The 13,289-nt window shown below is 38.9% G+C and overlaps 1 protein-coding gene across 12 annotated transcripts in view; it reads right to left on the reverse strand.

The window, feature by feature from the left end:
• Positions 1–485: 485 nt before the first annotated feature.
• The window catches only part of abi2a (abl-interactor 2a), a 50,241-nt gene continuing 37,437 nt past the window's right edge, over positions 486–13,289 (reverse strand). For 2 of the 12 annotated variants that reach the window (XM_056251689.1, XM_056251687.1), the window contains 6 exons: positions 10,638–10,756; positions 7,440–7,646; positions 6,071–6,229; positions 3,430–3,516; positions 2,091–2,255; positions 486–768 (listed from right to left, as the gene is read on the reverse strand). In XM_056251689.1, the coding sequence (XP_056107664.1) occupies positions 593–768; positions 2,091–2,255; positions 3,430–3,516; positions 6,071–6,229; positions 7,440–7,646; positions 10,638–10,756 (913 nt within the window). In that variant the 3' untranslated portion in view covers positions 486–592. Of the gene's footprint in view, positions 769–2,090; positions 2,256–3,429; positions 3,517–6,070; positions 6,230–7,439; positions 7,647–10,637; positions 10,760–13,289 lie in introns of all 12 variants that reach the window. The other 10 variants (XM_056251688.1, XM_056251686.1, XM_056251695.1 and 7 more) reach the window with 6 other exon arrangements.

The raw sequence follows: 13,289 nt of genomic DNA on the forward strand, positions 1-13,289 counted from the left end.
CACAAATTAAAAATAACCTTAAACTGTCACATGAAATAAATACAAAGCAACTTCTCAATTTTCACTCTTTCTGTTCAGTGCCACACTTTCATTTTTCCTCAAAATATGATTGTAATGAATTCCCTTTTTGAACGTGACCTCACTGTAAAACACCATGAACCCACCTCAGGCCATTCAAAAAATAAATCAGTTTCAGAGACATCAGTCAGCCCCAGTACTGCCTACCAAAACACTGCTATGCTGTGGAATAGGCAAGGTTATGAAATATGGAAATACAGACAACAATGTACCCACTCCAAATCTAGCTTATGCACATCCACGACTTCAAACGCTGTATCCTTCATTCAAGGTAAAAGTAAACATGTTATTGGCTTTTATTTATATAATTTTAGTTCTCTAATAGTTTTCTCAGTCCTTGGTGCAAAAGTGTGGTCTGTAACATCTGGATGTTCATCTTCATATTGCCAGCACTCGTCTATGAGCACGGCCTGTTATTAGCATGGTTTGTATGCACACATGCACTCTTCTGCAGTGTAAGATTAGCGCTGGTGGGCGTTGAGAGGTGGAGGAGAGACAGAGACAGAGGACACGCTCACTCAGTGTAGTGCATGATGGACTCAACGTAGTTTCCAGGGAAGAGTCCCGTAGTGGCGCTCATCACGCCTTCATACCAACCGTCATCATTCTTTTTAATCACATAGATGATGGCCCCCTCATGGAAAGACAATTCATCTTCCTTGTCTTGCATGTAGTCATAGATTGCCACCACTAAACGCAGGAAAAACAAGAGACCGGCAAGTTACTAATGACCCATGCAGAAATTGTGCCCATCATTCACAGTTCTACACATTCCCACCACTTGTGTGTTTGTTCATTTTGTCAGCTTTTTAGTTATCATATTTAGCCAACCTTGTCCTGTTTTTCTTTAAATAAAAACTTCACAGAATCACAACGATTGTTTTCATTTAAGAAATCTATTTTTACATTTCATCAGGATTACTGCACTTTCACCTATAGGCACAAATCAAGAGAATGTCAACCCATATGCATGGTTTATTTTCCTCGTCTAGTTTCCTGATTTATTATAGGCTATGCCATAAATGAACACACTGTCTACACTATGAGAACTAGTCAAACAATAAACTTCTCAGAAATTAATTCCATTAATCCAATAATTCCAAACTAATGTTTTTCTATTAAAACAACAGGAAAAGACTATTTTCACACAGAGGTGCAGTTATTACGCAAATATAGTCGAGATCCATGTTTGGATGTATTACAGTTCAGCACTGAGAAGGTTTGATCACAGATTTAATCGCAGCAAACAGCACAAGTGGCTCGTGAAGAAACACAGACTGGCTGTATGACAGAATATCTAAAATGGAGATCGCTGAACTCCAGCTTACTCGTTTGTTGGTGTTTTCAGATCATCTGCACTTCTTCCGCAGTCTTAGTCATAGAAAAAAAGGTCGTCAACAAGCTTTTTTTTCATCATAGATTTCATTAACGAAATTAACACTAGTGTGTTTATTATATTTTTTTACTAATTTAATGATGCTTTCAGTTCTTTTACAAATCATGGTAATGTCAACACTGAGCACAAGGCCCCTTTATAACAAGTGTCTTTGAATAGCGTATACTAACATTTAAAAATCATTTGTTACAATGCACATTTTGTTCTATTTAAAAAATACCTGCTTAGAATTATAGCTGTAATTATTTTCTGTAATTACATCTATAATTAGACTGCAGACCCTTCCTTTACTTATCCTCAACCCACTAGACCAGTATCCCACCTCAATAGCAGCACAAGTGTTTTGCAATACAACATGAACACAATAAGTACATTTTACCTAACAATTTCTTTTTTTTTAATGCAAGCAAAACATGAACACAATAAGTACATTTTACCTAACAATTTCTTTTTTTTTTAATGCAAGCACAAAAGACACAATTTTAAATATAAAGTTTAACCGAGCACATTAAAATGTCTTTATGAACATCACTGTGAACTATGCTGTTATGCCCTAGTTAGCCAATAATATTGTGAGATTAATCTAACCAGCATCTTCAAAATATTTTCAGTGTACCTTTCTCCAGATAAGTTTGTGGAGCCCAGGGTGGGTCTTCTTCAGCGTAAGGGTCACTGTACTCCACCACAGAAGACTCTCCTTCCTCGTCTTCAGGAGGAGCTGGATTTTGTGTCTCAAACACCGGCTCTTCTGAAGGGGGGGGTGGGGGAGGCGCATCTGAAACTGAGTGAGAGAGTAGAGAAATGAACAGGAGACACACGACTCCAGATGAGAAGGCCATGCAAGCTCATGGATCCATGCAGAGAGAGCAAAAAGTCAGTTATATGGATGGTTTACTGTGAAAAAGAAACAGTGATGAAAGTTACACTCCTAATATTTTCAGATAGACAGATGCATACACACATGAATGCACCTGTTATTCAGTGATTTACTCATCTGCCACAAAGTTGTCAGCTTGAGGGCTTTTTCTTAGGAAATATTGATATTAATTTAATAAAATGTAGATTTGTAATCAATTGACTAACCTAAAACAAGTATTATAGGTAGTGGTCGGCCGATATATCAGCCAATACATTTTTCTGATTGGCCGATGTGTTGAGAACACCAGCGCCTGAGAAGAGAACGTCTTCATTAGTTTACGGTCTCTGTCAGTGATATCTAACACTTTGTTAGACAGAACTGGTAAGCAAAGAAGGTAAATGGTATGCGAAAAAGTAAAGTGTTTGCTTTTATATTATTTGTAACAGAAAAGGCAAACAATCAGGCTAACAAATCTTTAAACAAATCTCTAATAAACATTTAATTTCACAAACCTTGCAATTTAATCGAATCCAGCTGTGTTTGAAAAACGTTAAATCCATTTTAAAATATGCTGTTCTATATCCAGTTGCCCACTGTGTCATATATTCATATCGTTTTCACTGTGTGCTCTATGTAAAATTAGCGTTACCTTGTTTATTTGAAAAAATATGATTACCAGTGCACACGAAATTACCAGATTACTGAGTGCCCTGTTACTGTGTTTACTTCCTTTTTATTCACATATTCATATATTTTTAAACAATTACTTTATTTGTGAAAAATACTGTAATAGGATTGCAGATTCAAGTTGTTGCCATCTAAAGTATAAGCATGTTTATTTTAAAGATTTTTTCTCTAATTTATTTATAATTTATTAAATATTGATTAAAATAAATAAAGTATATATATATCAGCTTTATATCTGCCACCCTGCTCTCCAAGATATCGGCATTGGCAATCAAAAAACAATATCGACCGACCACTAATTATAGATATATTTTCATGCTTTTTAGACAAGCTGCTTTGAGCTGAATGTGTGTATTTGTGTGTCTCTGAATGCTGGAGGGTCTCATTGGAGAAGCTCAAAGCCACTTACTGGTTTCCTGTACGCGAGCCACAAAACCCGTCAGTGGAAGCTGGGGTGTGATCTGCAGTATGGAGGGGGGAGGGGGGGCCACTGAGGCTAGTCCACAAGACCACAAAAAAGCACAGAGGAGGGGGAGGGGTGTGAGCAATGAACCAAGATAAAGAAAGTGAATGTGTAAGGAAAAAACAGAAGACAGTAGATAGTTAGTTGAGTGTGCAAACACTGTCTGACAAACAGGAAGTGGTTACCTCATAGCAGAAAGGATGAAAGGTGGATCTACACCAGCTAGAGAGTTTCAAACACTAACCCATTTATACATTTAAGTAACACTCTAACGATGTTAATACAACCATGTATCATTAAAGGTGAAGTATGTTATTTCAAACAACCTTGCAAACGCCTCTTTGTGATTTGAGTTGGGTGAGGTGCAACGGGCCAAATACAGCTCATAAGGGTGCTTGTGATGGCATGTTTGCTGCCTTTGACACAGTTAACCACCAGATCCTCCTGTCAATCCTAAAGATGAAGGGCATCTCGGGATCCGCAGTCCAATGGTTCAAGTCTTACCTCTCAGATAGGTCCTTTTTAGGGTGTCGTGGAGGGGCGTGGTGTCTAAGACCCAACATCTAGCTACTGGGGTGCCTCAGGGCTCAGTGCTTAGACCACTTCTCTTTTCCATCTACGTGACATCACTAGGATCTGTGATTCAGAGACATGGCTTTTCCTATCACTGCTATGCTGATGACACACAACTCTACCTCTCATTCCAGCCTGACGATCCCACGGTAGCTGCTCGCATCTCAGCCTGTCTGACAGACATCTCTGGCTGGATGAAGGACCACCACCTTCAACTAAATCTTGCGGAGACAGAGCTACTTGTGGTCCCGGCCAACCCAACACTTCATCACAACTTCTCCATTTAGCTAGGCTCATCATCCATAACTCCATCAATGTCAGCCAGGAATCTTGGGGTTGTAATTAATGATCAATTGAACTGCACAGACCACATTGCTAGAACTGCCCGGTCATGTAGATTTGCCTTGTACAACATCAGGAGGATCAGGCCCTTCCTAACAGAGCATGCTACTCAACTCCTTGTTCAAGCGCTTGTTCTATCCAGACTGGACTATTGTAATGCTCTCCTGGCTGGTCTTCCAGCTTGCTCTGTCAAACCTCTGCAACTGATCCAGATTGCTGCAGCCAGAGTGGTCTTTAATGAGCCAAAGAGAGCACACGTCACTCCTCTCCTCACAAAACTGCACTGGTTGCCAGTTGCCGCTCGCATTAAATTCAAGTCACTGACGTTGGCCTACAGAACAACCACTGGCACTGCTCCCTTTTACCTAAACTCATTACTTCAGACTTATGTGCCACCCAGAAACTTGCGCTCTACAAGCGAATGTCATCTTGTGGTACCATCTCAAAGAGGCACAAAATCTCTTTCTCGGACCTTTACCATGTCTGTTCCCTGCTGGTGGAATGATCTGCCCAACTCAACCAGAGCTGGGAGTCAGTAGCCACTTTCAAGAAACAGCTGAAGACACTTATTTTTCGGCAGCACTTGATCCAGTAACACTAACACTTTCTCTTCTATTCTATCTAAAAAAACAATAAAAAAAAAAACTCATGGACTGCGTTAGATGAAATTGAGAGGGGTCATAGCACTTGCATCTTGTTGTCCTACTGTTAGTTTAACTGCTTCTATTGTTCTCATTTGTAAGTCGCTTCGGATAAAAGCGTCTGCTAAATGAATAAATGAAAATGTCTCAACAGGTAGGCTACTTTCAATAATATACTTTCCAGCATATTAAGAATACTTTTAGATGTGTTGCGGTGTGTCATGAGTAAGCAATTTAGATTAACACTCTGTCTATAGCAAACTTAAGCGTCTCGCTTATAATAAACTCATCCAACACATCTGCACTGTGTGCAGTTTTTGACATGATGTGCCACAACTGTATAAGACTACACTGGACACAAAGAAAACATTATAAACTGGTTCATTTGTCAATCAGTATGATGCTGATGCTGTGTGGTATTGGAGGGTCCATTTGTAGTGTTGCATCACAATGCCCCAATTTTTTTCTTCATGACCCTTTAATCTTTGAAAGTTTAAATGGAGTGAATTTTGGCTTGCACTTCTATAACCGAATGTCTATGTAACACATCATCCATGATCCCACAACCTAGACACCCTCTGGCCACGCCCCTAACTCTTGCTATAGGTTGAGCTGGAAAGAGATTGACAGATCTGAGTGGACTGCTCTTATTGGTTAGATAGTGCCTGATAGGCTCAATGTTTACACTTTTGAGGGAGATAAACCTATGATTGGCTTAATAGTAGTCAATGAACTATAAACTATAAATTACATAAGAGAATGTAATTTAACAGAAAAATCATACATTCTTCACCTTTAAAAACAATGACAGAAATATTACTACAGAAAAAAATTAATGCGCAGAAATATGATGGTGTCAAATTCAAATGTTAAAAGAAAGTAAAATGCAGATGGGGGGGGGGGGGGGGGGGGGGGGACTATGAGGTATTCATAATATCAAAGAACAAATTAAACTGCCTTTGACGAATAAGCAGAACTGGGTGTTTTGACATCCTTTCTGGGACGTGAGGTATGAATAGTGAGAGCGGTACCTTGGTTCTGATTGTAATAGGGCCCTCCATTCTGTTGGCTGGATGGCATGGACGTCTGACCCATGATTGAGGGCGGCCGGTGATACGGCAGCGAACCTCCCACTGTTGGTGAGATCTGTCTGGGGACGGGCCTGTTCATGCTGTAGAACTGAGGAACACCTGCACGAACAACACACAGTCATGAGACTGTGACTGCAGACTGATCATGTTCATTTCTGAGAAAAACACCACCATAATTCCTTAAGAGTTAAAAGTAAATGAGAAGAATGTTAGTCAGACCTTTTAAGGACAAGCATTTTTCGATAAAGATCAAATGGATCAATGGTACAAAAGCAAGCGTGAAAGTCATGAAAATGTCATGATCTAAACTAAAGAGCTTTTCACACTAGCCACTGGTTTCATAGACAAGGCTTAAGCCTAGTAGTCCCAGACTAACATGCATGTTTGAGCTGTTTTAACAGAAAGAAACTTGCACTGACATTTCTTAAAATATGTCAGTGCCATTGCAGTGATGCACACCAGCTTTCTTTGAAAGGATGTTTTTACATATTTTTTTTTTTTTATAAAGGCATGTTTAAAAAAGATACTTAAATATCCTAATTAAACTAGGGCCTAATACTGGCTTAAGTCCTGTTTGTGAAACCAGGCCTATATCATGTTGGTGTGACAGACATTTTCTGCTTGACAATGGGCCCTCGAGTACAGTTTCACAAGGACAGTTCACAATCATTATTTATACGTTTTGGAAATGCTGTATAAGTTTTGGTTACACTGATTGTGTTAGGGGTCAAATTGACAGCGAGGTAAAAAACAAACATTTATGTCAAACACTAAAATATAAAATGTATGAGGTTTCTTTTTCTACTTGAGTTTTAGTCACAAAAAAAATCTGTGAAAGGATTTTTTTTTTTTACATAAAATTGTTACTTCTAGCCAAATTACAGGGAAACCAATGAGGGTCCACCGCAACCAATTGACCCCCACCACAACAGAGTTTCCAGATTTTTAACACAAAAGACGCAAAATGTGTACTTATATACAACAGTTCTTTAACCCTTCTCTGTCAGCAAAAATAGCTCCAAAAAGATCTCACAGCCTATATCTTTGTGGGTCATCAAACAACAGAGAAACGTGCTGCTAGTAAAAGTCACATTGGTACTTTTGTTGATGACTCAAATGTACCAATTTAGAATTGTAACAAACAAACAATGAAAACAGCTTGAGAGACTCATGAGGAAACAATATGAGCAGGACACAAAGACCAAAAATTCACCACAGAATAGCATGATGTCTCAGCAGGTGTGGAATGACACGAGGGTAGAAGGTGTGACTGATGGACTGGAGATGATTCGGACAGTGGCGGACTCACCTGTCCCAGGGTCGGTGTCGGATGTAGCACTAGCTGCAGCTGTAGTGAGGGGTTGCTGGGAGGTAGGAGAGCTTTTATCTGGGGTCAGAAAGCTCTCAGTGGAGTCGAGAGATTCAGGGATTGAGGGTTGTGTGGGGGTTAAGTTAGAGGAAGTGAAAGAAGGCTGAGTGGAGTTAGTTGGAGCTGAAGGTGTGCTGGCACTAACAGCTTGAGGGTAAAACGAGGAGAGAGGAAGGAAACCAAATGAGAAATGCTTTTGCATTTCACATAAAGGGAGGTAATGTGGGGTCATGATTTAAGAAGCTGAGCATAAAATCACAATTCTGCTTTTCTGAAGGCTATTTATATCAGGGCTGTCCAATCCTGCTCCTTGAGGGCCACCTTCCAGCACATTTTAGCTCCAGCCCCAATTAAACACTTTAACCCTCTGGGGTCGGCAATCGCGCCGGCGCGATTGTCTCGCTTTTTTTCTTATCAGTGCAAAAGAGACTCAAATAACTCCGTCGATTTTTGTCATACAGGCAAGTGTTATACATCATTCGATCCTGATAAGTTTCTATTTTTTTGTGTGTATACTCACAATAAAAACAAAGTGTTGTGCTTTTCGACAAATAAAGAAAAATAAACATGATGCACGTTCTGCATTCTCTCTGTCAGTGAAGTCCATTCTGAAACGCGTCCGAAAATTAACTATAACTCTGCAAATACTCAGTCAAACAGGTATACAGGCACACAGGCATGAAGCCTGAATTATCTTCTTTTAAAATGAAGTAATTTATATAAAAAACTAATTTTCTCATTTTATGTAATCTGTACGAAAAGAGAGAGATGATAGTCGTTCTCGTCTCAGGTCATTAAAGTTAATTTGACCACGCCCACGGAGCGCACGCTCTATTCAAACACAAATGCTCTGAGGCGATCCACGCCCACATCAGCTGGATAACCCACCGAAAGAGACTCATTTACGACGCTGTGAGGATCGTGATCTTAATAATAATCCTGGAAAAAATTACCTCAGAAGTGCAGGTAGTTTCATTTGGAGGAGCAACGGATCCAGCTGAGGAATAGGTACATTCTTTATTTTCAAGTACTTTGTTCTAATCGCGATATGAAATAGTGTCTGTAAACAAAAAGACTGTTTGAATATGAATCGCATTTTTGTGTGTGAATGAATGAACAGCTTTTACCTAACTATATTCCAATACTGAGATGAGTAAAAATCGACTGAAATATGTTGAAATCAAATATTTTTGTATAAGCAACGTATTAAACTGCAAATTAACATTTATATGCCCTAATCATAAAAACGATGTTACATATGAAAGACAAGATGTTGTTTTTACTGTAAAATACTGCCACATCAAATAAGCTTGTTTGCTAAGATGTTATTATAGTGTTTGTTCGATTGTAGGCTATATTCAAACTAATTAATCCGCAACTGTGAAATATGTATGATAAAATGTATACTTTAGTTTATACAAAGAAAGATTACATTTGAAATATAGTTAAAATTAATTGTTGTTGTAATTGTAACCTTTTTATTAAAATAGCAAAACTATATGTACATATAAATAAATCTTAGGTAAATCTTAAAAGCTCAATATAAGCCTCCTTTAAATTATTTGTATTGTGTTTTATTAGTGACACATTTGGGATATATTCCCAAACTTTCTGTAAATACAGCATGAGAATTAACTGCACAATTACTAGAAATGTTTACATTTGATATTATACAATTTGCAAGCACAATTTGAAAAAATAAATAAATAATTGGAACTGTGAACCAATTTTGTATTATATAGGCCTATATATATATATATATTGTCATTGCATTCTTGTGGCTCAGTGACACACCTGAATGAAAGGCTCATTAGTATGCAGCCTCATTATGCACTCATTATGCGGGCCCATTGTCTTCTCAGGTGTGAATCACAGCAGGTCACACCCCTGCGCATGTTGCCTTTCCAAACAAAAAGTGTCATTTTTAAATTTAAACCAATCTATTGTTTTATCGAATAATTAGGCAGGATGATTTTCAGATCATTTTGAAGAAAAAACTCTAGGCGACAACATCCATTAGTCAAAAGTCTTGTGGACACATATTTAGTATGTGTTTTGTGGCCTTATTTCAGAAACTTTAAGTTTTAGTTTTTTCAATAACCACGCATAAACAATATTCTCTCAAAAATACAAACATGTATGTAGTGAATTCTCTCCCTTTAAGTGTTAAGTTGACTGTGTGTGACGTTTTAAGTTGCGTTGTACGCAAATAACGTAGCGCAGCGTTCTCAGTACGCACGGACTCAGTGTAATTGCCTATTCACTAAGCTACTTAAGTTGAGCGATCATATCGCGTGAACACATTCACATGTTCAGTGTTTATGTGCAAGATAAAGTTCGTGACAAAAAACTACCTCAAGTACACTATTATGTGTATGTTCACTCTTGTGCAATAAACAGCTAAACTCTATCTGATGACTCCCTGACCAGAGTTCTGCAGCGGTCAATAATATAATCCACCAGTTTTCAGTGGGGCAATCCCCAACAATGTACATACATGTTGCTCACATATTATGGTAGCCCTGTTTGTGCTAAATAGAGTGCAATTACCTTTGCCAGTAATTTGTTTATAAGCTACTGAAAAAAGCACAAATGTCAGAGTATGTCAAAACATCTCAAGGACCCCAAAAACACCTTAGACCCCAGAGGGTTAACCAGTTAATCAAGGTGGATCACTAGAAACACCCAGACAGGTGTGTTGCAGCTAAAGTCTGCAGGACAGTGGCATTTCAGGAGCGGGATTGAACAACCCTGATGTTGCTGTTGAATTTTTTTAATGTTCATTTATAGCCTTATTCAGAAAATTCCTTGTTTCAGTCGTTTGAGAGGAAATACAATAGAAACTGCTGAAATACACCAATTATTTATCAACAGACTAGATTTTGAATGCAAGTTTTTCAGTGGAACTATAACTTAACTCCTTTTGTATTCCACAAAAAAAAAATCCATATGAACATTTTTATCTTTTGCATGAAGAGTTTTTTTTTTTAGTATTTGATCTTGGATATAAAGTCAGATGTTAACAAGATCATATCACACTTCTTAAGCAAGAACTTATTCTAAATTATCAAAAAAGAAATGATTGCAGCCAGAGAATGTAATTGTTAAGTGAAGTCAGAGAGGAGATGAAGATGTCACCTGGGAAGGCGCTGGGTGGAGAGGGTGTGGGCACAGCAATGGGAACACCCACACTTCCACTCCCGCTGTTTTCACGACTGCTACTGCGGCTACTGGGATAACTGCCGCCACTGCTCCCACTGCTGAACAGATTACACACCACGTGTACATGTGCCTCATGTTATACACACTCATGTCATGTAAGCGCTCTCAAACACACACACACACACAGAGAGAGAGAGAGAGAGAGATCTCCATACATGGACCAACAGCTCACACATGACAAAAACACACTTAGACACTGAACCAGCCCATGCTATGTTGCTATGACATAAAGAGCATGAGATGGCAGCATTTGTGAAACAGAATGAACAGAGAAGCAACAGCAGAGACTTTGTGGCCAGAAAGAAGTGCACTCACTAGCCTGCGCTCAATACTGAAAAGACAAAAGCTGAGCACACAGACTGCATGAAATAATGTGCTTGAGATGCAGAGAAAAGAGCAAGAAGAAATACACAAGTCAATCAGTAATGAGACAAAGGACTTTGAGTGAGATACTTTTTTGTAAGAGAGATGAAAACCAATGCCAGGTGGATATAGAGCTGAAGCAGCTGAAGAAAAGAATCAATTGTCTGTCTTTATAATCTAGCAGCACTAATTATTTTGTTAAATGTTGGCATGAAATGGATATTCACCCGTCTATTTTTGAAATGCATATTATTGTTCTGACTGCTAACAACTGATTTTTTTTTTTACCTCATTATTCATCTAAATGTCATGATCTTTCAGTGAAACAACTGACTTCTCTCAGGTAATGGGTAATGTAATGTACTGTACTTCTCCAATCTTTAATCCTCTTAAATCGCCCTTAGTATATCAGGATCTTAAGAAAGGGGGAAGTTCTTTTTCGTTCTTTGCTTAGAGCAGTGGTTTTCAATCGTGCTCCTGGAAACCCACTGCTCTGCACATTTTGTATGCATCTCTTATATAATAATAATAATGATAATTCTTTACATTTATATAGCGCTTTTTCTGGGACGTCAAAGCGCTTCACATATGGAAGGGGGGAATCTCCTCAACCACCACCAATGTGCAGCATCCACCTGGATGATGCGACGGCAGCCATATTGCGCCAGAACGCCCACCACACACCAGCTTACTGGTGGAGAGGAGACAGAGTGATGAAGCCAATCAGTATATGGGGATGATTAGGAGGCCATGATGGACAGAGGCAAAGGGGCAAATTTGGACAGGATGTCGGGGTTACATCCCTACTCTTTTTCTTTTCCTTTATATAATCAATTGCTTTACAGCAAGCAGCTTTAAAGATTAAACGTGAAAAACAACTTCAATTTCTACTATAAAGCAGCTCTCCAGTGTGTTCATGTTTTTACTCAAGTCTGACATTAACGGACTGAACAGAAAAAAACGAATCGGAGAAGATTTCCACGACAAAGACGGCGGAGTCCCAGAGCCCATCTACACATTACATAATCGCCATGGACCAATGGTAGTTCGAAAGGGTTTACCAGCCAGAAAAGTTCACTGTTGTAGCTTATCCACATTGTGTGCACAAAATAGACACTGAACAGTCAAATCGTGCCATCGCGCTAATCACTGATTTCGGCCATCCAAAACCAAAAATATCTGTTTCGCCTGAAAATCTTCGATGCATCACTATAATTACGAGGGGAAATGGAATTAGGACAAAAACATAGGCTGGACTCAAAACCTCCATCCTTGAAGTGCTACAGCTCTAATGTGTGAAGAGCATGTGTGCTTCCATTGCAACTCCAAACTGTCTGTAGCCTCTGCAAGATTAATGCTGAACTCTAAATGTTTATCAACAACTTATCTGATGATATTAAAATGTTCTCAAATTTGAATTTAAATGTATACGATACACTCTAAACTTTAGGAGGGAACAACCATTGTCATTTGTGTCATAGTCAAGATGTTCAATAACATTTCCAAATAGCAGACAGATGGGAGAAACGGCACCAAATGCTCTTCTTCTGAGTGACAAGCAGTGATCCAGAGCATGTGGGAGGACTCCAGCATACACTCACCGCTCAGGATGAAAACCAAAGAAATGCTTAGGACTATATGCTTAGGAGGTGTTCCTGTAGCTCAAAAAAGTAGAAAAAAAAGGGCCACTAACAACAACAAGGGCAGGGGTTTGATTCCCAGAAAACACCACTATAAAAAAACACTTTGGCTAAAAGTGTCAGCCAAAAACATAAATGAAGATTTTACAGGCATCCCTGCAGATGGCACAGAGATCAAAAGAGAACAAGTGAGAGCGGTTACATAATTTCAGGCACAGAAGAAAAGGTCGGAGCTTCAAAGACCTTGTTCTGGCAATGTACTGGACCTGATCTGAAAAAATCCTCAGGAAAAAAAAAACGAAGAAAGTAAAGTTTAAGATGGGAGACATCTCGAAGAAAGCGAGGCTCTGCAGTCATTTGAGAGCATCTTCAGGCGTCTTTATCCTCCATGACTGATGATGCGTTTATGTGAGCACTGCTAACGTCACTCGCAACTGGTTGCCAAGGTTTCAGATTATGCAATTGTGCAGACAATCAGCGATGCTTGATTTAGAAGTGCTAGGGAGAAGCAATGTCTCTCAGCAAAACCAACTAATCAATGCTAGCTAATAAATACATGTTCACA

The sequence above is a fragment of the Rhinichthys klamathensis genome, unplaced genomic scaffold, assembly GCF_029890125.1.
Source record: "Rhinichthys klamathensis goyatoka isolate OS25496 unplaced genomic scaffold, OSU_Roscu_1.1 h1tg000088l_1, whole genome shotgun sequence".
NCBI classification, from domain to species: domain Eukaryota; kingdom Metazoa; phylum Chordata; class Actinopteri; order Cypriniformes; family Leuciscidae; genus Rhinichthys; species Rhinichthys klamathensis.